This window comes from Acanthochromis polyacanthus, chromosome 5 (assembly GCF_021347895.1).
Source record: "Acanthochromis polyacanthus isolate Apoly-LR-REF ecotype Palm Island chromosome 5, KAUST_Apoly_ChrSc, whole genome shotgun sequence".
Classification (NCBI taxonomy): Eukaryota; Metazoa; Chordata; class Actinopteri; family Pomacentridae; genus Acanthochromis; species Acanthochromis polyacanthus.
Genome location: NC_067117.1, coordinates 12862465 through 12889919, shown reverse-complemented (window position 1 = coordinate 12889919; position 27455 = coordinate 12862465). Strand labels below are relative to the sequence as shown.

Below are 27455 nucleotides of genomic sequence, written 5' to 3'. Positions count from 1 at the left end.
TTCGATCAATGTGTCAACTGCAAGCAGCCCCCGACTAAGGCATGTAGACAGGAGGAAGAGGAATGCACACAGAGGGAGAAGATCAGTGAATCGTGCACAGAGATGGAAGGTGCATGCATGGATCCATACTGAACTGGAACAAGAAGGAAGAGAGCAAAACGACCATTGAGTCACATTAAAGAATGATGTGTCGAGGGGAAGATTTCATGTATCTGGCACATTACGTGAACTTGTACAATATCGGTGAAATACAACACATTTGAGACGGAGCTGTGAAACTAAGGTACAAGGCCAACAATCGAATATTTTATAAGGATCTATTCCTACTTTTGACTTATGACAGCTTTACTGTTCACCAATTCATGACATTTGAAATAACAGAACAGGAGGACAAAGTACAATAATGTGTCTGTGTGCAACCATCTGAGTGGGTATGTGTGTGTTTCCAGGGCCACAAATGTTAAATGTGTTGTTTTAAAGAAGTACCAGATGCTACCATTAGCTCTTTAAATGTTAGTTGGAGTGGTGAATGATGAAATCTCCAGAACAGACAATTCATTGTGTGTAATTATAAATATACCTTTGTTGTCTTTGTGAACTACAGATAAAAGTATTTTGAGTCTTTTTCTAATTATTTCTTTAAAAAATCCAGCAACTTACTGTATGTAATATATTGGTCCTTAGTACAGTGTTTCAGTGGGTATGAATATATGCATGCAGGCCTACGTAACATTTCGAGGATGCATGTGGACCGGTGAATGTTAATGGTTTTGCCACTACCATTTTGTGTACTGGTTAATGTAGGCAGCATAAAGGAATATGGAAATATTAAAAGGTGGTAAGCAGCTGATTGAAGCCGGGTGGGTGTTTGAATCTGTGATGGTGTAGCACCATCACTTTGGGAGCAGCCAGGCTGAGCGCGGCAGGCTTGGATGCCTGATGCCGCCAGCCATCTGGCTTTGGATGAGACTCCTGAGGGAGACACAGGCTGGTGCCAACCTTCAGAAAACATTTCCAGCATGTTTGAGAATGAGAATGACATGTTCATCTATACTGTGGCTCTGTGTGAGAGCGGCAACTGTGTTCCTGCAGAGTTCTGACACATTCACAAATACTACATGTTCTACATATGTTCACTGTATGCCGGCTGTGACTTCAAGAGTACCTCGGTCTCGAGCTATTCTGTAGTCCGGAATGGAAAAATAGTGTTTAAGGTCAATCACTCTTATAATTTAAGATATTCATGTTATCATGTCCAGCTCTCAGTAGTGGCTGAATCAACCTCAACCCCGACTTCTACGAAGAAATGTCGTAAAATCTGACATCGTTTTTGAAGAGTAAATGCCTTTTCTGCAATTTCATTATCAGCTCATGTGTGAACAGCACAGTTTACTGCATCGTGTATTCAAGGCCCACAAAAATGAGCCAATATACCACACAGTTTCTGCAGACGGTGTTACAGACTGTTAAAATGCCTTTCTTTGCACAGTTTCTAACTGTTATTACTTTGCCACAGCTGTGCATATTACAGACGGAGCCTGTGAGAGCACTCTAGGGTGTGAGTGTATATATAGCGTCCTGTGGGCATGTATGGCTTTGTCATATATTGCACAATACAGATAGAATGGAAAATAATGAGTCATTGACTAGAAAATATGCTGATGTCAAAAAGTTATTTAAATGATGACCTTTTTGCAGCTCTTTATTGTTTCTACCAGACCAAACTATGGTGACCAGAGAGGAGATCCAGAGTAGACCACAGCTGAACTTTACTTTGCTGACACATCAGCAGTGTATGCTAATATTAAACTTGAGTTTGTTTCATCCACCTTATATTCTAGAAGATGAGAGAGCCTTATTAAGTAGCTGAAAAGGCATGCTGAGACTGAACAGACAAGAATAAATGAAGAAATTAATCTGTTATGAGCTGCCAGAGGTGTTGAAGTTTGTATTAAGCAGACTTAAAGTCCCTCTCCAGTCACTGATTAAACCTCTAAAAATTCATCTCAGCGTATCAAAGTTACATATTAGGAAGTTTTGCCATGAAAATAATTCCTTCTTGCCTTAAAAGGTATAGAGGTACCTCTACACTGTTGCTTTCTCTAGAATGTGAAGATCTATGAAGTCTCTGTCTCTCACTCCGTGCATCCCTTCCAATTCACTACAGCTCGAGCACACCTGTTCAAACACTGTAAAACTACTTCATGCTGCACAATGAGATGTAATCTAGAAGTAATTCTGCCATTCGAGTAAGAACAGCAGAAGAATGATGATACAGAAAGCTCCAGCTTTGGGTTCTTACATCTGTTACATACGAAACCCTAGAAGTCTGAATCTGTGTTTTTAGACTATTATTTGTGCACTGCAGTTTCAAGGTGGAAACACTCAGTCATGACGTTGACTGCTTGGAAAAACACCATATGGATATATTAACAAGGGGAAAAAATATTTTCATCTTTCAGGGTAACACTGATATGAGACATTGAAAAGAGGAGGCCCAAATCCTCTCACCTCCAAGAAGCTGGCCAATCACACCATGACAGGTCTTCCAGCATATAAAAAAAACACCATATGGACATGCTAACAAGGTAGAAAACTAGATTTTCGCCAGAAAGGATCTTTAATATATGTCATGGAAGAGTAACTACAATTTTTGTTTGTTTGTGCACAGTATTTTCTTGCCTAATAAATCATATGTAAACCTTACATTTACACAACACAACCTGCTCCCGCTCCCCAGTTAAACTAATAGCCTAATACAGACACATGCGCCTGCTCGTATGCATGTCTTCCCTCACACACATGCATGAACGTATACGCCGACATCAACACACAATGACCTTATGTGACACGTGGAATCAAACGCAGCTCTCTCACTGCTCCACACTGCATGAACTATTTATAATGTTCTCCCTCACTGAATTATTGATGAGCTATGTTTTCTGTTTCTCCACACTTTTTCTACAGTTCTATGAGAAATTCAGTCCTTTTACTAACGATCCACTCAGGACCTCGGTCTCGTTATGAACAGTGGGCACACTTCTATATCATAACAACAGACACACAGAGTCAGATCAGGGAACCTGCCCAAGCGTGGGAACGAAAAATTTAGGCATATGGGAAAACTGACAAGGGAAAAATAATGTTACAGAGAGACTGCTGGGAACTGAAACATAATGTAATATGTCAAACACACCTCTACCTGTATTTACAGTCAAGAAAGAGCTAAAGCTTGGCATCTACTCTGCTGTATCTGCTTCACTAAGCTCAAGTAGCTGGTGTTAGCATGAGGAAAGACAGAAAGACAGAGAGATTCAGGAATGAGGATTGACATCTGATTGGGCAGAAGACACTCCAGTGAAAAGATTTTATGTTCTATTTACAACCAAATTCTGGGGAGATGACAATGACACAAGGTTGGTTTCAATCTCCTTGAAAAGTATAATGAGGGAGAAAAAATACCGGAACAAGGACAACTTATTTACTCAGATCCACACATGACTTTCAGCACTAATTGATGTGAAATATTCTGCAACGTTACAAACAGTTGGCTCTCCCTCACTCATTATCTCTGATTCTCACTTTCTTCCTCCTCCTCCCCCTCCTAAATCTTTCACCTCTTTCCTTCCTCTCCTCCTCCGTTCTTCCACTCATTCTCACACAGACATTGGCACTCGCCGTCTCGTCACAGATTAGAAAGTGTCCGACTATTTTTTTTCTTTATATGATACGGCTTAGCCTAATTCGCTCTGAATGAATTATGCATTGTGTCACTAATAACGTGACAGAAAATGTATTTTCATGAATATTTCCAACATTTTTCTGACTTCCACAAGCCACAAAGCATTTTCAAAGTAGACACTGTGAGAGAATATTCTATTATAGGACGTGATGATCTATCGCCAAAGGAGACCGTTTGCATGACATAGTGAGGAGTGTGAACACTTATTAAAACTGTATTTTACAATCTTATATTTCCAATTAACTTAGATTATTTTACTGAGATTTGTTTCCACTTTGTCATATTCTCCTCTTTCAGAATAAAACTCCTTTCCAGACACTGTACTTTGGCCCCTGTTTGTGTTATATTTACATTTGCATGCTTTCTGTTCGTAAATACATTTTCTGAGCAGTCAACATTGAAGGAGGACTTCTAATTAATGTGTAGTTAATTTTGAACTGTTTGACAAAGTGTTATACAGCAAAGATAATGCAAATTTCAAACTATAATATGTTTGAAGAATCAAGCAAAAACAACAAACTTTAAAAGATAAGTCTGGTGATAATGTATGTTTTCCTTACCTACGAATCCCATGAAACAACACCAGCAATGAGTTGATCCTACTTCTTCTAGATATATCTGATTCCCCACTGCCATAGATATTTGTTTTGTCCAGAAGCCATTAAAAACACGAACATAAATGAGCTGCACTGTCGCAATGCGTGACATCTAATGTTCCTTCATTATGATCTATCCAACAAACACCTTCCTTCTATTAAAAAAAAAAACTCACAACAGCAGCGACTCTACAAATAAAAATAGCCAAACTGACAAAAACACTGTTTCATTCTATTAGAATTGTTTGTTTAAAAACTAAAATGCTATAGTGCCCAGATGATTCAGGAAATTATTTAGCCATTTTAAAAAATGAAAGCATACGTTTATGACCTGTTTTGAAATTAACATTTTCCGTGACAACAAATGAGCTTCGGGCTGACAGCCACTCATATGACAGGAGAGGGTAAATGAATGAACTGATGACGTTGGTCTTTGTTCACAATAAGAATAAAATAAATAAAACATCACCAGCCTTATCAGTTGTCACTACCAAATCTATCAGCCACTGAGCACAGATGAAGGTGCACAAAGGACGTGTTAATTCACATCTAGACTGAGATACTGAAGCTGGATGATAGATCACTACAAAAAAAAGACCAGTATATGATGAAATAATGCTCCTACATTAAGGATGCATTGCTTTTTTTCAGGCCAAGTACAAGTTTCTACATGTCGGTTCTTGCCAATATTGAGTACTGATGCAAGTACAAGTAGCAGGATTTCTGCTATAAAAGTGCACTGACGTTGCAGACAGCCCCTGCTACAGCTCGGCTGCTGTCTGAGGGCAGTGTGCAGTTGCTCTGCTTGTAGTATGACTTGCTGGGTAGTAAAATGCACTTCGATCCACTGCACAGTGAAGCTCATGAGAGAGCAGACATTGCTGGTCCAAATATCACTTGCGATGCTGTAAACTGAAACATGTTAAAGTCAGCTGCTGCTGTGCTTTTTCATGAAGTCATGTACGTTTAGTAAAGGATAGCTTATGGTCTGTGACCAGAACTAATTCTATATGTCGTGTTCTCTGGCCCCATCATAGATCAAATGTGCTTATAGTTGATCTGAATGGACACACTGGAAGGCATGGTGAAAAGCCAGGTGTCACAGAGAGGGGGAGGTAGGGAGAAATAGAGAAGAGAGAAAGAAAAGCTACTGGTTAAAACTGCCACAAGCAAGGAACATTTTCAGACACTCTCTGAAAGTCCCTTTCTGGTCATTGATTAAACCTTCAAAAACTCATCTCTAGGTATTAAAATTACTTATTTACTTTTTCTTTTTTCAATGAAAATAGTTCCTTCTTGCCTTGAAATGGCTTAAATGTAACTCTGCACTGCTGCTTCCTCGACAATGTAAACACAACTCTGCTCAAACACTGTAAAACTACTCTACACTACACAAGGGTAAGTTGTAATATTGAAGTAATTCAGCTGTACATGTTTGAAGAAGAAACTGATTCCGAAGACAAATGCTGATGAGAACCAAACCACAATTTGACAGGATTGTTTTCTTGTTATATATGAAACATATGTTATATATGCTAAATATGAAACCCTGAAAGTCTAATTCTTTACTTTCCAGACAAACGCTCAGCTATCGGATCGACTACATATTTCGCCCATCATGTGTCTTCCAGTATGTATAAGGCAACATACAGACATGTTGACAAGTTAATGAAACTTGTTTTTCACCAGAGGTGGGCTTTAAAGGAGACACTGGTAGTGTTGCGCTTAGTGGTACACAAAAAATCCTTCACATAATTGAGTAACATCTGAAAAGAAAATGACAATGCCCAGACCCTCTCATGTCCACCCAGTTGGTCAATAACACCATGAAGTGGGCGTTAAAGCTGCATAAAGCTGCATTCATAAGTTATGGAAAATTTCATATTTTGGATAGCAAAATACTGGAAAAGTGTCACGGAAACTGGAAACAGACCATGAATCCAGCTCCAGACAGATTCTTTGATGTGGTGAGTCCTTGGTATCTCTTGGTCTCCAGAGAGAAGAGAAGGTAGCAAAAGTATTTCTGCAGTTTCCAAACTCAGCACCAGCTAGTCAACATCAGTGTCACTGGTAGAGCTTCTGGTGTTTTTACTGGGTTGTCTCTGAACATTTTCTCTCACTTTTCTAGCTATAAAGTGGGGCGTTGTCCTGCTGCTAGCGTTAGAAAACTCCTTTAACTCTCTTTTGTATTGTGGCTTTATGGCATTATATATAAATATTAGGTGAGCTGTTTTTTACTCTTCCTCTTGACAGTTTGCCAGAGACGAGCCGGCATCCTGCCTTACATTTGTCGTCATTACATAGTTTAAAATAACTCCAAATCACTGACATTTCTCCTCAGTTGCCTATGTTAATATGATGTTTTGCCAAAGTGGTACTGGGTGTGTTGTGTTAGATATCTTTTGCTATTATCAACAGAGTGCATGAACACGGCATCACACATGATTCCGGAATGGGGATCGGTGCATCCCTAACTCACACAGCTTTCTCATCACATCCTTGAAAACAAGGGATAACGATTACAATTATGTCAGCAACAGGCAAAAAAAAAAAGTACAAAGAAAAAGCAGACACAGAGGAACCGAAAAGTTTGGAGAGATTAGGACAGCATGAGGAGGGTGAATGTGCAAAAACAAGCTGTGGAAATCAAGCTGAGCAACCAAGACTCAAAGTACAAAGCCTCACACCATGTCCAAATGGTTCTCACCCACTCTAGAGCGACCCACCTGCCAGCTCACATGGAATGACAACAAAAACTGTTCACAGGTTTGGAAAGAATGGACCTTATGCTAGATTGAGTTGCAGACTCAAGCCAGCAGAGCAGAAACACAACACACCTAATAACTGAGTCTCTCATGAAAACGGCAACAGCAGTCAGAAAGTTTTTGTGGGCTCTCAGCATCTCGGCAGCCAAGCATGAAAGGGACGGCTGACAAACAAATTATCTCTCTGTTTCCATAGCGATCTATGAATGGCCTGTGCTAGTGCCTGTGACAACCAGATGCCTGGGAAGACAAGACTCGCCCATAAAAAGCCAGAGCTCTGCAGCAGGCCTGTTATTACTGCTATCATTCAATTGGACTTGATTTGCATAATTAAACTCTGTTATTGGCTGCCTCTGGAAGCTATTCCAACTCTCTGTTCTTACCAAGTGGATTTCCACCATGACACAAGGAGCACTTAAAAGAAGAATATACCCTCAGCTGACCCCTGGAAGTGACTAATCAATACTAAAATTATCCATTAAATTGAACTTGATTAGGCTCTGTTTCCAGTAGATTGGTAATATATTTTTGTGCCGCTCCAGAACAGTCACTGATGAGGTGAGTCACAGCTTGGACTTCTCTCGGCTAAGTACATGAAAGGCCCTGACAGAGCAGAACAGAGCATGTCCTGACTGAGAAACACTGAGAGAGAAAGGCGGGAGAATAGAAAAGCTCACAGGCTTACATAAAGCATTGTGGGTATAAGCTCAATACAGAAGATGCTGCAGAAAATCTAAATATTAATTAGTCTTCTGCAGAAAATGTCATTGCCTTAAACATTTTTGAAACAATGCTTAGAATTCCTAGTGATGCGCCAATCCGTCCGTGTTAAAGAATAAGTATGAACAATAACAGAGCTTTCTTCAAAAACACTAAGAAATAACAGAAAACAGCATCGTGCAGATCGTGAAGAACCTCGGAGACTAACTAAATGGAGGCGATTGCTGGCCATTTGACAGCACCTGAAGCCAAATTCCTGGTTCATGCACACAGGAATCCTCTGTGAAATGCCGCTATTCACTTCAAGATCAGGCAGTCACAAATGGATAACAACAAAACCCATTCAACTTCAGCGTGACACAGCATTTTTCACAAAAATAAGTCAATAAATCATTTAATTTAGCGAACCCATGATCTGAAAGGTGATGGCACTTTTTTACACACAGCTGAAGGCCAAAGAAATCAAACCAGAGTCTTACCTCGACTAGGTGAGGGGTGGGATTGAATCCACACATGTTGCACACTTGGGAGTGGCATTGTGTGCAGGTGTTGTAGTTGGGTTGTTCTGCTGTGCTGCCCACGTTGAGGTTTGTCTTACAGAGAGGACAACAGACTTTTGGTTTTGAGGAGTCCGGGGGAGGGTGTTGTTGTTGTTGATGCTCAGCAGGGGCTCGAGGCCCCTGTTGTGCAGGCTGAGGTCCTGAGGGTTTGCCCGCCCCAGGTCCTGGACCAGGAGGTCCTCCTGGTTTGGGGGCCGGTTTGGGGGGCTGTTGTTGGGGTTGAGTTGTCTCAGATATGAGCGTGCTGGCTTGGTTAAGAAGTGAAGCACCAAAGCCAAACAACTTCCCAAAAGTCTGCTCTGGAGGTGGAGGCTGTCGTGAAGGAGAGCTCCCTGCACTGCGAGTCTGGTCCTGGCGGGGGGGCTGGGGTTGGTGGGCAGGAGAGTTACGGGACAGATCCGGTTGGGAGGGGGCCTTGGCCATCCCAGGAAGAGGGACTGCCCCTGGAAGCCGCTTTGCTTGTTGCTGACCTGGGCCAGCTGGACCAGTCTGTTTGGGGGGACCAGGCGCCAGATGGGCCTGTGCTGGAGGTTGCGTCTGAGGAGGGGTTTGAGTCTGGGGTGCAGGCTGAGTTGAAGCATCAGGTTTGAGTTCTGGATTGGTTGCATGAGAAGGAGAGTGAATCTGTTGTTGACTCTTGGAGCGAGGTGTGGTCATGTCCATTCCCAAAGCTCTCTGCATCTGACAGTTCAGGCATAACCACTCTTGTACCTGAAAAAGACAGAACGACAAAATCATGACAATAAGCTACAGCATTGCGTCTTCACCATTTATTAGAAAAATGGAAATTAAAGGAGTAGTTTGACATATTGAGGAATTCACATTCACTCAAGTTAACAAAAGAACACTGTACTGTCATGTTGTTCATGGTGACTCCACAAACTGAGGGCAACTGGCAAAGAAATAGCCTAACACAGAGAGTAGGGGACTGGTAGAGTGCAACATGTCTCTTATTAAATTTGCATTTTAGTGTGGATTAAACAAACAAAATCTAACATGTGAATTGATGAGCTTTTTAGGTTCTGGTAGGTTGATACTACCAGAAGGTAGCATCTGAAAGTCACAGGCTTACTATTCTTGTTTTTGTTAAATGATCTGCACCTTTTATCCTTCGCCTGGTACTATTAAGCACTTTAAAATGGATACCTGCCTACTATTAGGAGGAATTTGGGTTTCAGAGTGTTGCCAAAGGACACTTCGGCACATGGCGAGGCTGGGGATCAAACCGCCAACTTTCTGATCAATGGACAATCCATTTTACCACCTGAGCCTCAGAAACTTTCAGCCTATATGTTACACAAAGTTCACATTATCTCTACATATACTGCAGATACAAAGGTGGTATCAATCATTAATGCAAACTCTCAACAACAAAAGCTAACGAGCTAATTCCTGGTCATTAAACTCACAGGGCTACTGCAGTTTCTAATAAAATATGAGTGAACAATTAAAATCAAAGTGAAAATATCCTGAAAACAGTAACTTTGGCAGGGTGTTTGTATCTTCTCCCTGGGTTCCCCTGGGTTTCTACTGGATGCTCCACTTTCTCTTCACCATCCAAAGATATCCAAGCAAGATGAACTAAAAACTCAGCTATGGGTGTGAATGTGAACAAGTGTGTTGATCTGTTTATATGACAGACTGGCTGCTTTCCACTTATCCAATGCTTGCTGGGGTAGCCTCCAGCCTGCTCTGAATAGGAAAAAATGTGTGTGGAAAATGATTGAATGAAATAATGATTGTGAATGATGTAAAATATCTCATTGAGGAAAGATTTAAGCATCCCCATGCCTCCGCACGGGCATTTATTGGTAAACATCATTTACCAATTTTCATATGTGTGGGAAATAAATGTGACAGATGGGGTGAACTCTGGACAATTTCAATAAATCATAACTGCCCCCGATTTTGTAATCTTCCCTCATGTCTTTTCTGTGTCTCTTGCCTTTCTGCTTTCTCTTACAGTCTCTCTCATTACACAACATGTTCCCTTCCTCATTAAAATCCTCCCACCAATCTCCCTGTTTCTCCTGCTGAAGCCATTTCCTTTATGTTTCTGTCTATCCTGTTTTCTTTCTTGTTCTGTTTCTGCTCCACATAAGCACATAAGAAGGTGAAAGTCAGAAAGAGGCGCTAGAGATGGCACATGGCCATACGTGGTAATTGGCATCCCGGTGCCTTGACAGCTGCTGCACCATTGTAGCTTTCTTGGAATCGTGGTCATTGCACAATGCCTTAATGCATTATAAATGCAGTCAGAGAAAGGTTGTGTAAGGGTTGGGGATCGGTTGGAGGTCTGGGACGTAAAGAGAGAGGTGGGAGGCCTGACTGTTGGCTTCCTCCTTTATACCTTTGGGTCAAAATTCCTGTAAGTCTGTGAAGGTGGATTCAGTAAGATTTTGGTTCGACTTCAGCTCATAGAATTTAGCTTTCTAAGAACTGTTCAAACGATGGCTGAAAATGACTTCTGCTGTAGAATCAGATCTTTTTGCAAATCTGCGGCCATGAAAGATTGATTCAACACACGATTGAACACACGCTCACGAGCACACAAACACACAAACAGCATCTACATGCTCATATAAATGTGCAGCTTATGTGCTTACTATAATTCCATGACTTTTGAATATTCTTGTAAGAACTGTCAACCAGCAGCAGCAAAGTTTTACGATGCATATTATGACCAAAACTTTATGACTGTACACTACTGTATCAGAAAGTATAACACTTAAAATGTCCTCTAAACATGTTTGGTTCTTGTAATTGTGATTTTTTTCAGATAAAAAGCTGCCAATTGTGTATATTTAATAAAATCATAAGTGTAACATAAATTACAGACATAAATACAGCAATCAAAATGTTTTATATGAGTCGGTAGGCAGGTTGTCAATTCAGAATTTAACTACAATAGTATGAGTCAGTGGAGCTAAAGTGTAGTATTACTCCACATACTGCAAAACACTGACTCACTGCTGTACTGTGATTTTTAGTTAAACAAGAAACTCCAACTTAGCCCCAGCTGACATCATGTAATTTTGCTGTAGGCCATTTCGTTGTACTTCATTATTCATTCATAATTATACACTATTTAAATTGCTTAGAAAATTGAGATGTGTCCAGCGACTCTCAGGTCTCGAAGCCGGCTAATTTTGGTCAAAGTTCATGCTGAAGTGATGTAGGAATGTGCTCAATGTGTTCCGGATGCCTTCCAATCACCATCAGGTGTGGTTACTGTTGCAGTACAGTAAATCAGACTTTGCTGAGATGTTCAGCATTTCTAATGGTTGTGGCGTTGTTTTCTCTGACAATTACTTCTAATTGAAAAAACAATCCGTTGCAAACAGTTACTTGCTCACTGTCTCGCTTGCAATAATAGATTTATTAGCAATCGTTTCAGTTTCAGACCTTCCTCAGGCAAAACACAAACAATCAACCAGTCGGAGAGATCATGTTCATAATGGACTGCCCTCTGGCCGAGCTGACAGACTTTGTGCAGGCTCCCTACACACATGAAAGACATGAAGTAATATCCTGATGTAGCTCTTTAGAACCAAAGCCTACATGTAAAGATTTATAAACCCTTCAAAATGTCACTCATAGTTTTCCCAAAGAGCATTTTTTACATTCAGTTACTTCACCTAGCCCCCAAGACATCCAAAAATATGCAAAGAGGATGCAGTTTGAGTGGAGCTGAGGTGAGCCATGTTAACGTCTCTGGGCCATGGATTGTCCTGCAGTGGTACCCATTTGTGACTCAAAGTGGCCACGCCCTTAATTATGCATAACATTAAGACTTAAAAGTATTCAAATATGTGAGTTATATCAGCATTCATCCTCCATACAGTTCTCATAATGGGACAATTCACTATAAAGACAATAACTGTTTTTGTACCATGTTATTAAAAGGTTTATTTCTGTTGTAAAGTTTTACATTTTGACATGGGGGTCTATGGGATGGACTAGATTTTAAAGCCAGTCTCAAGTGGCCATTTGAGGAACTACAGGCTTTGATAACTTCAACCCGAGAGTTGCTGCTTGATCTAGATATTACAGTTTCTATCAGACTTAATGGCTAAAATTTTTATTGTTCAAAGAGTTGTTTCTGTTGATTAATAGCTAAATAAATTCAAAGACATATGCATTATTTCATAGCTGTTCCTTTTGTAATTTTTGAATGGGGAAAAAACTTTTAGGCCTGATAGCCTCAAGTGAACCTTCAATAAGAAGTGGTGCAACAAAAATCCGCTCACAACCCATTTCCGAAGTTCTCGTCCTTAACAGCTCCATAACTACACAGCTACTGACAGACTGTTGCAAGTTGTTTAATGGGGCAGCTTCAGTCATTATGAAGAACATTAACTGCTCCCAGCAACCACGACCAATGCTTCCAGGTTTACTGCAAATGGATGATGATGGATGATGGTTAAACTTCTCACCTTTCTGTGGCGAATATATGATTGAAGTTACAGACAGTGGTACAAGTGCAACTGAGACACTCATGACCACACCCAACCACAACCAAATTAGTTCTGGGCAAGTTGGCTTTAAATTTTTCAACCAGACGAAGCAATGAAACACTAATTTTCAGCTTGCTCTGACGATATTTATGCAATGATGCCACTGATATCTTTTTCTCGTAGTCTTTTTTTCACTGAGATAACTGCATTGTTAAGAACTTTGCAGTGTTTGGGGACCACATCACCTGCCTTACAGTGTTTCTCAATCTGTCTCTAAGTCAGTTATTCAGTTAGTCAGAGTAGACACAGCATAAGTCACAGGCTCAGTAGCATCTTAGCCTGGTGCCTGGCCTCCTGCCAATCCCCAGCATAAGAAGTGATGAGGCCATGCTTTTCACTGTCAATCAGGGAAGCTGAGAAGCAGTGGTGAACCCTGGGGAGAGTCAGAGTAATGTGGACAGAGAAAAAAATCCAACACCAGAGCAACACAAGGCTCTACAGCCAAGAGAGGTTCGTGTGAGAACTACTCTTTCCATCATTATTATTGTCCTTGATAATTTTTTTTCTTTCCAAATTACACTTAAGATAATCATATTAAGTCCACTGGGGAAAAAACTAACCGGAAAAACAAAGAAAGCAGCTGCTGGGAGGGTAAGCAGCTATTTATCAATTTCTTCATGTCTCTGCTTGCCTCCGCCTCATCTCTCCATCTCATTCCTCTCTGCGTCCCCCTTGTTATGAGGCAATCATGTGGATCTTTATGAAATCTGATCTGTATCAGCAAAAAACAAGCACGCTGCACACTCTGCCTCCTGCCCTGCTTCTCTGTGACTTCTCTGTTGCAACCCTCCATCTTGTTCTCTTCCTCTTATCTTTATTTTGTTTTCTTATCTGCATCTCTCACATTGCATCCCTCACTCTAACTTTTTTCTTCTGTCTCCATCTCGATCTCACCATCTACACATTTTTGAAGCCTCTCATGGGGACTATATTGCAAACAGGGTTCCAGTTCCTGTATTAGCTTTCTAGATGTGCATTGCATGTGGGTACAGTGGTGTAATGCACGTCAAAGGTCATGAGGCGGGACCTCAGTGTCTGCCAACAGGATGCTCCAGCAATATGGCTTCATGAAGCACAACTTGCTGCCAGAAATAGAACCTTTTAGCAGCAAGGACCTACAGAGAGTTGGATGTAGATCAAGTAATGAGAGCAAAGCCTCTTTGGCAACACACACACGTATTTACATTTTAAATTTTATACTGATTTGGGTATGATCTCAGACTCTGAGCCATATCCACTAGTGCTGCAATTCATTCTTGTTTTTAATCATTTTATTTGCCAATTTCTTTCCCTCGATTAATCGGCTTATAGTTTGGTGTGTACGATGTCAGAAAGTTACTGAGAAAAATATTGCATGCACAGTGTTTGAGATCCAGACATGACATCTGCAGACGTCACATTTTGTGTAACAGTCAAATTCCAGATATTCTGTTTACATTTTATATTTTTGACAGCTGGCTAAATTAATTACATGATTTATCAATTTTGAAATGTGTTGCAGCCTAATTTCTGTCTAATTGTTCTGTCTCTCAACTAAACGTTTAATCAGATTATGCTAACCCTGGGCCTCAGAGCTCAGTGTCCAACAGTCTACTCTTGATCACTAATAAGGAAAGATCTCAGAGAGAATTCTTGATTTTCCAGTTATCCACAAGACTCTGGGTCTGCTGCCCACAAGGTTATTTTCTAGTTTTTCATTATATACCTGTTTTTTTTTAGAATGGTACGAAATTGTTCCCTTTAACAAGAAAGCTATCATTGATGCATCTGAGAGACTTTTGCTTCTCGTGAGCCTCCCTATCATCTACTTTACTCACAAGGTCACCGCTTTACCTCTCAAATTGACACCTAAATGGCAGTTATTGAGTCTCAATCGAGCGTGAGCCATGTGTCCGAGGACTAACACTGAACAAATACACAGCTGGTCTAAAAACATTTGCAGTCAAGTATCCAGTTTCATTTCAACTCTTCAGTGTAGGCATTATGTGTAAAATGGGCTTACCTCAAAGACAAAAACCTACTCAAACTAAAGTTAAGACTTGACACTGCAATGCTGTGTACAAGTTTAATTTAAGCACAAAGTCTGGAGAACAAAAAAATCTATCCCGCTACTTGCAAGTCTGGGCTGTAGCTGTCAACCTATTACAACAAATTAACAGCAGGTTAAAGCTCACGTTTTTGTTTTTGTTTGTTTTTTAAGTTAATATTTTAATCACAATTGTGTCTTTAAATAATTGATTCGAGTATTTCTGCAGCAATGACCTGAACAACACTCCTGTGAACCAAAATGCTCCTGAAAGCGTAAAAAGTAGAGAATTTTCAGCTCAGGAGTGAGGTAACAGGGACACACATGCACACCCGTTAGAAGATGTAACACAGCATACATCACACAGGTGCACAAAGTTTCCCACTTTTTCCTCTCCGTGCATTTGTTGACAAGTTGGAGACATCATGCGGTCCATCATTCCCCTGGAAAAGCCGGGTAACGAACACACTCAGAGACAGAGTCAAACATGAGCTGACAAAGATGCAGATGAAGAAAGATGCACTGTCTCAGGGAGCACAATGCGGTAGCACCGTGCAGTACGTACACCAGCTGAGCACTGCAGTTTGGGGATCAGGATGCTTGGGATGCAGCGGTTTATCAATTCGTTGCAAATTGGGCCAAAGACATTGAAATTCCTCCCAATGCCTCTCTCTTTCCTTCCCTCCCTCTCTCTCTCTCTGTCAATTTGTGTCTCTGCCTCTGCTTAACTCAAACACAGCAGCTCTACAAACAACTACACAAGAGCAATCACAATAAAGCACATCAGCTTTACTCCTAAACGCTGCCAAGCGATGAACGAAGTTCATAAAAACAAGGACCAATCAAAATTATGAGCGGTTGTGGGAAATCATTGTTACATTTCTTTTCATGCTGCTTATTGAATGTCTCTCACCAGGTGTGCTGGTGCAGTGTTGGGCACAGCGGGGAGTTCTGGTGTTACTGAGGATGCAGGAAAGTAGTGCAGGGTGCAGAACATTAAATTTTGATATACAGTAGAGCAGATGAGCGCAATGTAATAAACATATGTGCACTGTAATGCAGTGAAATACCATAATCCTGCAAAAGCTTCTGTTGTGAAGCTTTTAATCAGTTCTTTTGACACTGTGTTTGTGTCTTAGAGATGTAGACTGTAGCCAGCTGTAATGTTTGAGCCTGCATTTTGTGCCATTGTGGTACTTGTATGTATTACTGTAAAGTGCAGCTTGTACTGGATGACAACATAATAATGTACATTAACACAAAATAAAGACTCTACCATAAATGTGCAATGACATGAAAAAATTATTAGACAAAAGAAAACAGTGCATAGTACGGTCTTAATTGTTGGTAGATGCAAAAACAACAGGGGGCCATAATAGGGAGGGAGGCAAAATTAGCATATGTGGCTTAAATAGAGTGAAGAATGCATAGATTGGCTACCGTGATGCAGAATGTGAGCTTTTTGTGCGTCCCTGTCTGAAATGCACCAAAAGTGCTCATGTGACTTCTCCACACACCGGCACAATAAGATGATTTATGTTACCCTTTGCTGGAGAGAACAGTTCAAACGACTGCCGTGAGATGGAGACTTTAAATGCAGTGAGTTACAGGGTAATAATTAAACCAGTGTCCCAGATTTAATTTCTGGCAGTTCTCATTGCAAAATATTTTGGTATATGCAAAATTGAGCATGTAGTGTCTCAGCTGGATTCCTGACCCAGTTCCCACTGTTTGTCCACTTAATGTCCCAGTCTGTGATGACATCCTGAAGCACTGTGTTGAAAACAGTCAGCCAAGCACAGACATCTTCTATACAGTGTGGATATTTAGTAAGTTGAACATGTATATTCAGTAAGAAGCTTCTTGTCTCGTATTTTAATGAGAGAACTTGCAGTAAGTAGGACAGAGGATGGTAATTTAACACACATTATTATGCTATAACAAGCCTGGTTGTTAAGATAACCTATGATTTTAATTTCCAAATCATTAGGTGTCATCTGAAAAGCCAAGTTGTACAGGTAAGATTTATATAATGTAGCCTTTAAATCTAAACACTTTGGGAATTACTATTTGTTGCTGTACATAGGTGAGATTGCTCTAATGGTTAGTGAATATTCAGCTACTGTATATACTGTACAATCTAGACCATAGTAAAATGTGATACTAATCAGTTTCTAACTCAACAAAAGATACATTGGCAGCTTGACTGTTACTGTCTTGTTTGTGAGAAACTAGGATTGAAACTATATGGATCATTTGGTCCTCAAAGTAATTACAGTTTCATCATTTTCATACAGAAGCCTTTGATGAACAGTAGCTCGACTCGTAAACAAACCGATCACACTTGATTTCTGAATATTTTTTCATTCGTTTAATTGAGCATCTCTCAGCTGAAAATTATTCACTAGACAGAAGATGTAGAGGCACTACAGGAGACTGTCAGTTTCTGAAAAACTGAAATAAATAATGAGAAGAAAATATGTTAGAAAACTGAAATTACATCTGATCTATTATCTAACCTTGAAGGAAACGAAAACTTACCTTCAAACCAAAAGAGCTGAACTAAAATACCATTTCCCTATGCGAAACATTCAATATTTCTCTGAAGACAAAGTGTCAGAAAATCCCATCTTGATTTTCTACATTCATTTTTTTCATAGGTCACCCATATTGTACAGATATCGTGTTTTTTTTTGTTTTTTTTAAATTGCAACCTGAACAGATATATGTAAAGTGAAAAACAATCTCATTGTTTTCTGCTTTGCCACTGAATCTCTTGAGCCACATAATACAAAGTTGGAAGGGATTAGAAATGTGTGATGCTAAACATTTGAATTAATTTGAGGGGATTAGGAACCACACTCCGGCTCTCCCAAGGTATAATAGACTTATTCTTCACTGATATGACGACATCATTTTAGTTTACATTTACGTGATTTATTTTAAATCAAGCTATTATTTTTCCTTAATAGAAGAAAAATCAAACCATGGATGATGGTGGATTCTAACCGTTCACACAAGTAAAAACAGTACAAATACTGGAACAACTAAAGGAGCTCCAAGTTAGAGAAACACTGAAGTACACTTTTAAAAAGTTTAGAAGTAATCACAAGTTAAGGTTCCAACTAAGATGAAAACTGTGCCTTAGACACTCTCAACCTACAAAGCTGCCTTCAAGTACACTTTGAAAAAATAACAGAATGTTTACTTATGGTACCATAGACAGCTTGTTCTCCCAGGTCGGTGCTGCTGCAGCAGGATGCGAAAATCAATTTTCGGCCTTGGGATTAGAACCTGGTGCTGCCTTAAAGTAAGTTAAAACAGTCCTATCTCTGACTGAGAAATTTGGCATTTTTCAATAAATCTCTATCCCACGGTGTACATGTGCAGCACTTGCAGGAGGAGAGAGCTGGAATATCAGTAGACTGACTGACCACCAGAATGAGTCAGACTAGCGGCTGGTCACAGCTGAAAACAATTTTGATTTTTTTATATATCTATTTGTTGAAACAAAAGACTGATGTTGAAAAACTAAATTCTAAAGGTAACTGTAAATGAAAAACTGAGAGAAGTTATAAACCTGTTGAAAAAACATAACACTTTGTAAACACATTAACATATAAAGCTGTTTGTGGCAAACATGATAGTAAACTGTTTTCTATTAATACATCTAGTAGATGTGAAACAACCTTACGACTGACAAATTTAAGCCTCATATTGAGTCTGCTTTAAGCTCTGTTTTTGTCTCAACTCCTGATGGAAGTATTTGATAAACGCTACACAGTATTCACCAGTTAAACTCTAACATTGTCTTTCAGCTGTTTGCAGCTGGACAGGTAGATTACAGTGAGATGTACTTTGCTGAAAACACCTGTCTGCTACACCTGGAAAAAGGGGGACAGAACCAAAACAAAGAGCTGAAAGACATTAAAATGCTGTATTGTAGGGAACTGCAGAAGTAGGCGATAAATCTGTGGATTTGTTACTTCAGCTGACCTCTTTAACCCTCTGAATCCTAAAAACTGCTGGCTGATATCAAAGTCATGTTCTTTTTAAAACCTGCCATAATAACACCATTTATCAAATCCAGAAACCTTAAAAACAGGAGTATTGGCAGATTTTCAGCTTTCCAACGGCACTAATCTTGTTTGGCACGCGATTCCACATTAAAAAAAAAAACAAAAAATGTAATCAAACCTGAATTTAAAATTGTTAAATTTCGCTACATTTTGTGAAGATCAAAATCACTTTATTCTACATGTTCTATTTAAAGAACTGAAAAAATAAACTAACCAGATTCTGTAAAAAATACAAAATAAATCCACACTCAGAATTTACAACTGAACTGCAGGCTGTGTGTACACTGAGCAGATAGGAAGAAAACATAAAAAATAAAATATAAGCAGTAAAATCTCTATAGTATGTAGAGTCACCACGTTTTCCAGTAGAAGTAGCTCCTGTGAGAACTTTGGAACGTTGTGTACATGCTGATTCTGTTTTTGTTGTTGTTTGTTTGTTACATTTTTGCAAAATAAGCATTAAAATAAAACTTTTGATGATCTCCTTTTTATAATTTATGGCATTATAACTACCCATGGTTGTGCTGTTTTCATGGAGGACTTTTTAATACAGTGAAAAATGAGCCCACAGTAAGTAAAACCACAAACTGCTTGGTGTTCACAGGGTTAAGACACAAGTCATATTATCTACTGTTAATGTAAAATTACTGATTAGTGCAGTGGTTTTGATTCTATACTGACAAATACTGCATTCTGGAGGCCAAATTGATGCCACTGCTATCAGTTTGGCTGATAAATCTATCAAGCGCAACTGTCAACTGTGGCCACCTACCTGATGTATTTTGAACGGGAAGGAGGAGAAATATAGAGCGTCTCTGTGTGGGAGCATTTGTTAAAACTGTTCCTCAGCTTGTGGGATTGTTGGTTAAAGGACAAAGAAGCACCTCTGAGGCATTCTTCACACAAAGACATTAAAAAGTCATCATTTCATGGCATGTTCAAAGAATGCTTTAGATCCATCTCCAGAGTGTTTTCACAATGCCGAGGCCCTCATCACGGAGAACCACACCAAGTTCTATTAAAAAAGGTTTTGTATCTCCAAAAGTAGGATTATTTTTTGATTTTTTTCCATGTATTATATATATACATATACATATACATATATATATATATATATATATATATATATATATTTTTTTTTTTTTTTTTTTTTTTTTTTTCCAGGAGCTGGTTAGTAGAATTGCATGACAGTAGAATGAACACTCCAGCTATTATGGTTAATTTATGATGATGCTTTTCTCTTCCGTTCTGTCTCCTCCTGCTATCACACAGCTTTTTCACACAACTCTCTCTCTCTCTCTCTCTCTCTCTCTCTCTCTCTCTCTCTCTCTCTCTCTCTCTGTCTTTCAGCTGTGGCTTCTCAGGACCGGGCCATCGCTGCAGACAGAAGGAGGGTAGGGTCTATAAATAGAAATTGGACCAATTATAAAGCAGATGTTCTCCTGTATGATGGTGGGAGAACACTGTCGAGGGAGCATGTCTGTGGTATTTTCACTATCTCTCCATGCTCTTGTTCTGTGTTTTTAAAGCCTGTCTTTAGACTGTCTTGCTTCCCCGACTGCAAGGATTTCTCCTTCTCTCTTTCATCACTATGTTTTTAATCGAGCACCTTCCTCACAACATTTTTTTCGAACACCAAGCAAAATGTTTTTTTTTTTTTATATTCTGGGTGTTATCTACGTCATTAGACGATCAAATCGTACACACGAGCTCCCGTGTTGCTTGCACATCTCAATTCCCGGCCTACATCTCTAAATAAAACTTCTCAGCTTGACTGACAGCCCTGTAACGGAGTGTGGCGTATGACATCCATTTGTAGCTCACTGTTTACATCTAAATCGTTTCGCCATCGCCGGGTTGTTTAGCTCAGCTCTGACTTGTAGTTTAAGAATTATTTTCATCTTTCAAACACAAGAATAGGGGATTGTCTTCATTGGAAATACCACTAATAAAACAGCTTCCTACTAAATGTTTCAAAAAGAGCTGCTGTTTGAGTCTTTGCGGTGAATAAAGAAAATCTAAACTATCCAAATGTGGACTCATCCTCATTCGTCAAGACTTTAATCAGCACTGTCACCTTTCTGTAATTTGAGGGGAAATCGTCTCCAATAATACATTTTGCTCCATATAATCTGGGACGGTCAGTCAGTGTCTGGAAAGTATTTGCAAACAGAAACACATTGCTTACAAAACAGGTTGTGATCCTGGAACTCTGATAAATGAAAGACAGTTTTCATGAGCAAATGCCACAAGTCCCTTTTCTGCCAAAACACCAAATGTACAAATGAAAGATTATAATCCTAGAAAATCCAGAAAGACTCTGCACTTCATTATAAATGGGGCAAACTATTTCTAGGATTTTAGGATTTGTATTAGCGATTAATTCCTAAATCTTATTTTCACTATCTAATATACAAATATGTAATTCTTAAGTGTCAAAAGGACAACAATATCTGTCCCTGCTTTTAGGAGGAACTTTTCACTTCAGCCTCTTCGGTCTGGATATTTTGTTTGTTGACCAGTCACCATCACTGTAATCGTAATTCCAGACATCATCATCCTGAGTGTTATCATCACCTTGATCGGCAACCGTCATCAGTTTTGCTGATGAGTGATACGGCTGTTTCAGATATGCTGCAGTGAGGCACAAGCCCAATCCATGCTAAGTAGGTTAGGGGGGTAAATCTTCAGGTCTCCGGAGGCTGAGCGTTTTCCCTCCGTGTCTCTCTCCCTGTCAGCATCTGACAAGCTCACCAAGGCTGAGCTGAAAAGTACCCACCTCCGCTGTTCTCTTTATTGCCATGCTCTCCTTCACTCCCTGCCATGATCTATTCTCTACTCTCTGTCTCCACTTTGCTCGACGCATTTTCTCTTTCTTGTACTTCCATCTCCCACGGCTTTCTTTTTCTTTTCCCCCAACTTTTGCGGTCTCCAATCTCATGCGCACAAACATGCGCTCATGCATGCTTGCACTCAAGCTTACACACAGCCATTAGCCAGTGCATTCACGTTTATGGTTCAAAAGCTAAATATTTACTGCCTCTATCCTGGTACTTATTCAGCCTACAGTTGCTCCCGTAGCCTGTAGGCCAGCTTAACTGACACTGCATCTTGGCCGCAATTTGCAACATGACTCACTGAAGTTGATGTGAAACTTTGTGACAGATGACACAGCCACATTTGACTCACAGCAACAGCGAAGCGTAGCCTAATTCAAATTAGGCAAGTGATTTATTTTAGGATGAAGGCAATAGGCTTCTCTCAGCTACCTGTTAACAGTGATGAGTGCTTAGATGCACATGAACAGTTGTGAATGACGGGGAAATGTGTTGTGGATATGTGCTGCTTTCAATGATGCTATAAAAAGCATTTTTGAGGGGAGAGGCTTCTAGCATGATGTGGATACTCACTCGTTAGTGTCAGTAAGAACGGACGAACAACATACTGTATACGGTTAATACACATCGCATGTGTTGTGCGCCGGTACGTCGTAGCATCAGCTGAAAAGCACGTACAGTTTGTTCTAGATACGAGTCCCTGATTCATTATGACTAATCGGATGTGGCTGATTCATTACTGTGCACCTCAGAGCAAAAGTGTGTGATGAGCAGGTCTTTGGAGATGAAAGTTCATGAGCCCAACAGATTATTAAACACTTAACCAATCAAGGCGCACTGTGGCTCTCAACCAGCATGCAACTAATTCACATCCTGACTCCCATTCAGCTGGTACAGTCCAGCCGGTGAGCCAGTCACAGCCAGCTCAGTGACAATACTCATCACCAACATTGCTCATAAATGTCAATGAGAAATAATTATCGCAGTAAAAATTAAGCGAACAAAAAAGCAGCACCTGAATTACGCAGTTTGATTGAAATTACAAAATGCATGTTAACACCCTTCATCCTGTCAGAATCCTGTTAATATACTATATCTACACTGTGTACGTATGGGATTTGCACTGCCGTCACGCCACCTTTTTATGGATGTTGTGAACAAGCAGAGGTGATGCGTAGCTGAGAGAGAGGCAAAGGCTACCTTGAAAATTTAAGGCTAACAGAATCAAGCGCAACCCATGTGATGTCCCACACATGCAATATACATGTATGACTCATATACTGTACGTCTATATAAGTAGCGCCACAAAGGAGAAACAATGTTACACAAAACAAAGCCTGAAGGCATAAAGACTCCAGGTTATATTTTAGAGCAGAGCAACACAGCAAGTACTTTAAAGGACACTGTATCATCTCTCTGTCTGCTTTGTAAAATACTTACATTTAATTACGTTTTGTTCTGATAACCACATGCTTGGTTATTCAACACTAAACAGTCACCCCTTTGTGTTTTTTTGGCTTTAGCCTCTGGGCAGTCTGAAATGTTGTATGCCTGAATTCATTCCAAATCTGTTTGTGCAGTCGATTACACAGCTGTTTTTTTTTTTTTTTTTTTGCCATTTGTGCAGTATTTTAGATTTTCCATGAGTGCACCGTGGCAGATGTTGACCATGTCTGTAGCCCAGGACATAGCGACAGAGGTGACTTTAGATGGACACCACCTATACTGTTATGTAGCGGGCCGGTAAACTACTATACAACAGAAAGAAAACAATCTAAAAATAGAAAAGGGACATGACTGGAATTATCATGGTCTTGGTCAAGCAGCACTGCCTACCTCTGTGAGGTGAGGGTTGGGGTTGAAGCCACACTGGGTGCACACCATGGAGCGGCACTGTGTGCAGGTGTTGGAGTTCGGCTTGTCATCCCCGGTGCCCATCAGGTCTGTGGTTTTGCAGACTGGGCACAGTTTGCTGCTGGGCATGGGTGCAATTTGAGGCACAGAGTAAGGGGAGGTGGGGACGCTGCCTCGGTCTGGGGACACAGAAGGGGACCTCCCAGTCCTGCTGCTACCCACATCCACCTGCAGACTCTTCCTGGCCACGTGACCCTGGCCCTGCTCTCCCTGGGGCGCAGCATGCTGAGGTGTGTCATGGGAGGCCAGCCTGTCACCTGTCCCATGGCTGCTCTGGACTCCTGCTTTCTGTCCCGGATCTGATGGAGGTGCTCTAGCACAGGAAGTAAAGAGAACAAAGGTAGACATTTAGGTTCTAATTTAGGAGTCATTAGGACTGATTTTACAGAAAAACTATCAGATGTACTGTAGCTTTTTGTCAGCACTGTTAATTACAAACAGCCATCTGGGCCTGGAAACACTTCTGATATCACAACACAGAAATCTTTAAGGGAGCTTTCAACGGTATTGCAGGTATTTCAAACTGAACACCAGGACAAAAAAGATGTTTGTGCTTGTTGCACCATGAACATTGTACTTTTTAAAAACATCACATGAATTTTTTTAGACAAAACAACTTCCAAACTAGCTTATATCTAAACTATTCCATCAAACTACTATTTCAAAGGTCCAGAATGATTTTGACTTCTTTTCCACTTGAGATTGCACAACACTGTGATGTATATACAATTGTGTGCGTTCACAACTGAGCCATATGTACACTCTTTCTGTTGACATTTGTAAGTCTTCATTTTTATCCTTTTTTTTTCTTTTTTCAAATAATTTTTCTCCTGAAAAGCTATTGGCACAAACTAGAATTATATTATGTGATAAAGGACATCCTTGAGTCCATTCCTTCATATTGTTATACAAGCACACATTCACTGCAAACACTGTGGTATTTCTTCAAATCGCAGAATCTACTGTATAAATCAAACAATTGAGTTTAAAACTTTGTACACTTGAAGTTGGAAAAACTATATTACATTTTTTAATGTAACTGAAATTTACTGTTAAACATGAGCAGAGCAGCTTTTTTGGATACGTGATTGATACAAGCACAGGAACACACTAGAATCTGAATTTTGTTTGTATTTAAAGCAAACTTTGTAACAATTAGACCTAGTAACATTTAAGCACTGTATTGTAAATGTAAACTGAAGATAATACATTTTGCATGAATTTGTATGTATTCTAATGTACTGCATTTAATGTTTCCACAAGTAGGGTTTTTAAAGCAGTAATCTCTACTTAATTTCAATAAGTAGTGCTCCTTGAGTGGTACATTTTGGAACCCTTCAGCTCTTAGATGCATTAGATCCACATACCATTAAGAGATATTATTGTGGTTTATGAGAGGCAAATGTTGACTATTTCATATTGCCTCTATCGGTGTCTGTGAAGTGCTCCTTGTGGCTTGTTGCTACACTTTAAATCTGTTTGGTTCTGGCCTCAGCAGCATGTTTGGGGTGGAACAAAGGTATCAGTGCTGTAAACTTTTGCTTTCTTGCTCATTCCGGCCTTGAGGCTTTAGTGCGAAAAGTTGAATAAGAATGCAGGATTTCCACTGTCACAACAACTTAGACCTTGTTTTGTCATGGCCGTCATCTTCAAAGACAGTCTCAGCAGCAGCTCTGCATCCACAGAGAAGGAAGGGTGGAAATAAAGGGAGGAATAAAGGAATTAAAATAGAGCATGTTAGCAATTGTGAGTCACTGCAGATGACTTGAGCTGCCGCACAACTCTAACCTTGTTCATCTCTCCACAGGAGCCATGTGTTTACCACAGTGAGCCCATCGGGAAAAATCTGCACTTTCTAAACCATCACTGGACTGTGTGTGGATACTTGACATTCGACACAGTTGTCGACCACCACTCTCACTCTGTCTGAGGCTAAACCGGACTTTTGCAAATACCGCTAGAGCATCTTATCACTGATAGACTTCATATCCTACATTTAAATCTAAATCTTACATGCCCCCGCGTCCTCACAAGCTACAAGGTAGTTTCACATAATAAGTATCACTTGAATAGCAAAGACATCGAGTGCAGTCTCTTGTGATTTATGCAAAGCCTCGGGCATGGCTTAATGAGAGTCAAAAAACGTGTTTAAAGTGGAAGACACCTTTTCAAAAGATCTCTCAGATATTCTCATCCATCAGCAAATGGGAGTCCACTGAGAACTACTTATGGCTTTGTGTCTAAAGCACTACAAATTACTTGCTTTATCACAAAGTGGATAGTGAAGTGTTTGTATGTTGCAGTCTTTAGTAATGGGATCTCCCTGTGAAACTTCCTATCGTGAAGAAGTAGAAAGACGGCCGGATTGCCCTCACAGCTTCAATAATACATGGAACATAGGATATACAAGTCAGCACACATTGCACTTTTAAAATCATTGCAGCTGCAGGACAGTGTGAATCTTAGAAGAACCATTTAACATTTTAAAAGACGCTTATTTTATGGCTTCCCAAGACTTAGATGAGAACATTTATAGCAGTCTCATATCTGATTAGTAATACAGGGTGACAGGAAACAGCTGGTTAGCTTAGCTTAGCAAAAAAAGACTAGAAACAGGGTGAAATGGTTAACTATTCTGTTGTAAGGTGACAAATCTAGTTGACAATGTTCCCACAGGTTGCATGACGGCATCAAGATATTTAGAAATTACTGGTCCCAGGCCGAGAAGTAGTTCAGCTAATAACTCTCGCTAACTGTAACAAGTCATTACTGCACTTCTGCTTGGGTTTTTGAAGGAGACATGAAGTGTTTTTTGGTTTTATTTTACCACTCATTCTAACTAGCCACTGGCATGGCGTTATGTTTACTGGGCCGACGTGAGAATGTCATCACTTTTCTCATCTGTGTGCTGCACATGCTCCAATTGTATGCTAACAAGCTTGCAGTGGACGTAATGATGAACAGAGACTACTGGCACTGTCACACAGAACAGGTGGGACCCAACAAGCCACGTCAACACTCAGTATCACAGTACGGAGAGTGTAACCAACCAAAGAGGAAGTGTTTTTTGCACAGAGACGGATATATTTGGTCATTCAGCACAACCCAATATTTAATATCCAGTATTACAAAAGCCACTGCAGTGTGCAAGCCACAGAGCTCTTTGATCAAAATCTAATGCTCATTTCCAGTTTGGCTACAGAAAAACAAAACAATTCTTTCAACATTAACCTAAAGTCTTGTTCAGAAAAACCTCAGCTGCCAAATGTAGCCATTTCTCCAGTATTCTCCAAGCAGTGCTGCACCCACACCATGTTTTAGCTGTCAATACTCATTCTGCATCTAGCAATCAACAGGACAGGCCTTTACTAAGTGCCAAGCCATTGCTTTTACTAATACATAAAGGTTTACTGAGCAATAAAGACCAATGCAAAAAAAAACAAATAGCAGAAAATCATTCCTTTACAAATAAAATATCCATTTTTCTATTCAGATAAATATGTAAAACTGACCTCACACTGACATCTGGTTTGTCAAATATGTCCCTTGCTACAGAAAAGACTAGCTGACAGACATGTACTTAATTTTAGATGGTTACAGTATATACGGTATCAGTATCCCTATAATGGAGATCCTATATGTTTCTCATTGATTTACACCTCTGTCCATTGGAAATGAAACTGGGTCACTGAGGCTTCT

The 27455-nt window shown here is 39.9% G+C and overlaps 1 protein-coding gene across 3 annotated transcripts in view; it reads right to left on the bottom strand.

Annotated features, from left to right (window-relative positions):
* bsnb (bassoon (presynaptic cytomatrix protein) b) overlaps window positions 1-27455 on the bottom strand; it is a 67077-nt gene that overhangs the window by 35399 nt on the left and 4223 nt on the right. For all 3 annotated transcript variants that reach the window (XM_022200181.2, XM_022200182.2, XM_022200183.2), the window contains exons 2-3: window positions 23679-24069; window positions 8303-9094 (exon numbers count right to left, since the gene is read on the bottom strand). In XM_022200181.2, coding sequence (XP_022055873.1) covers window positions 8303-9094; window positions 23679-24069 — 1183 coding nt within the window. The remainder of the gene's footprint in view (window positions 1-8302; window positions 9095-23678; window positions 24070-27455) is intronic.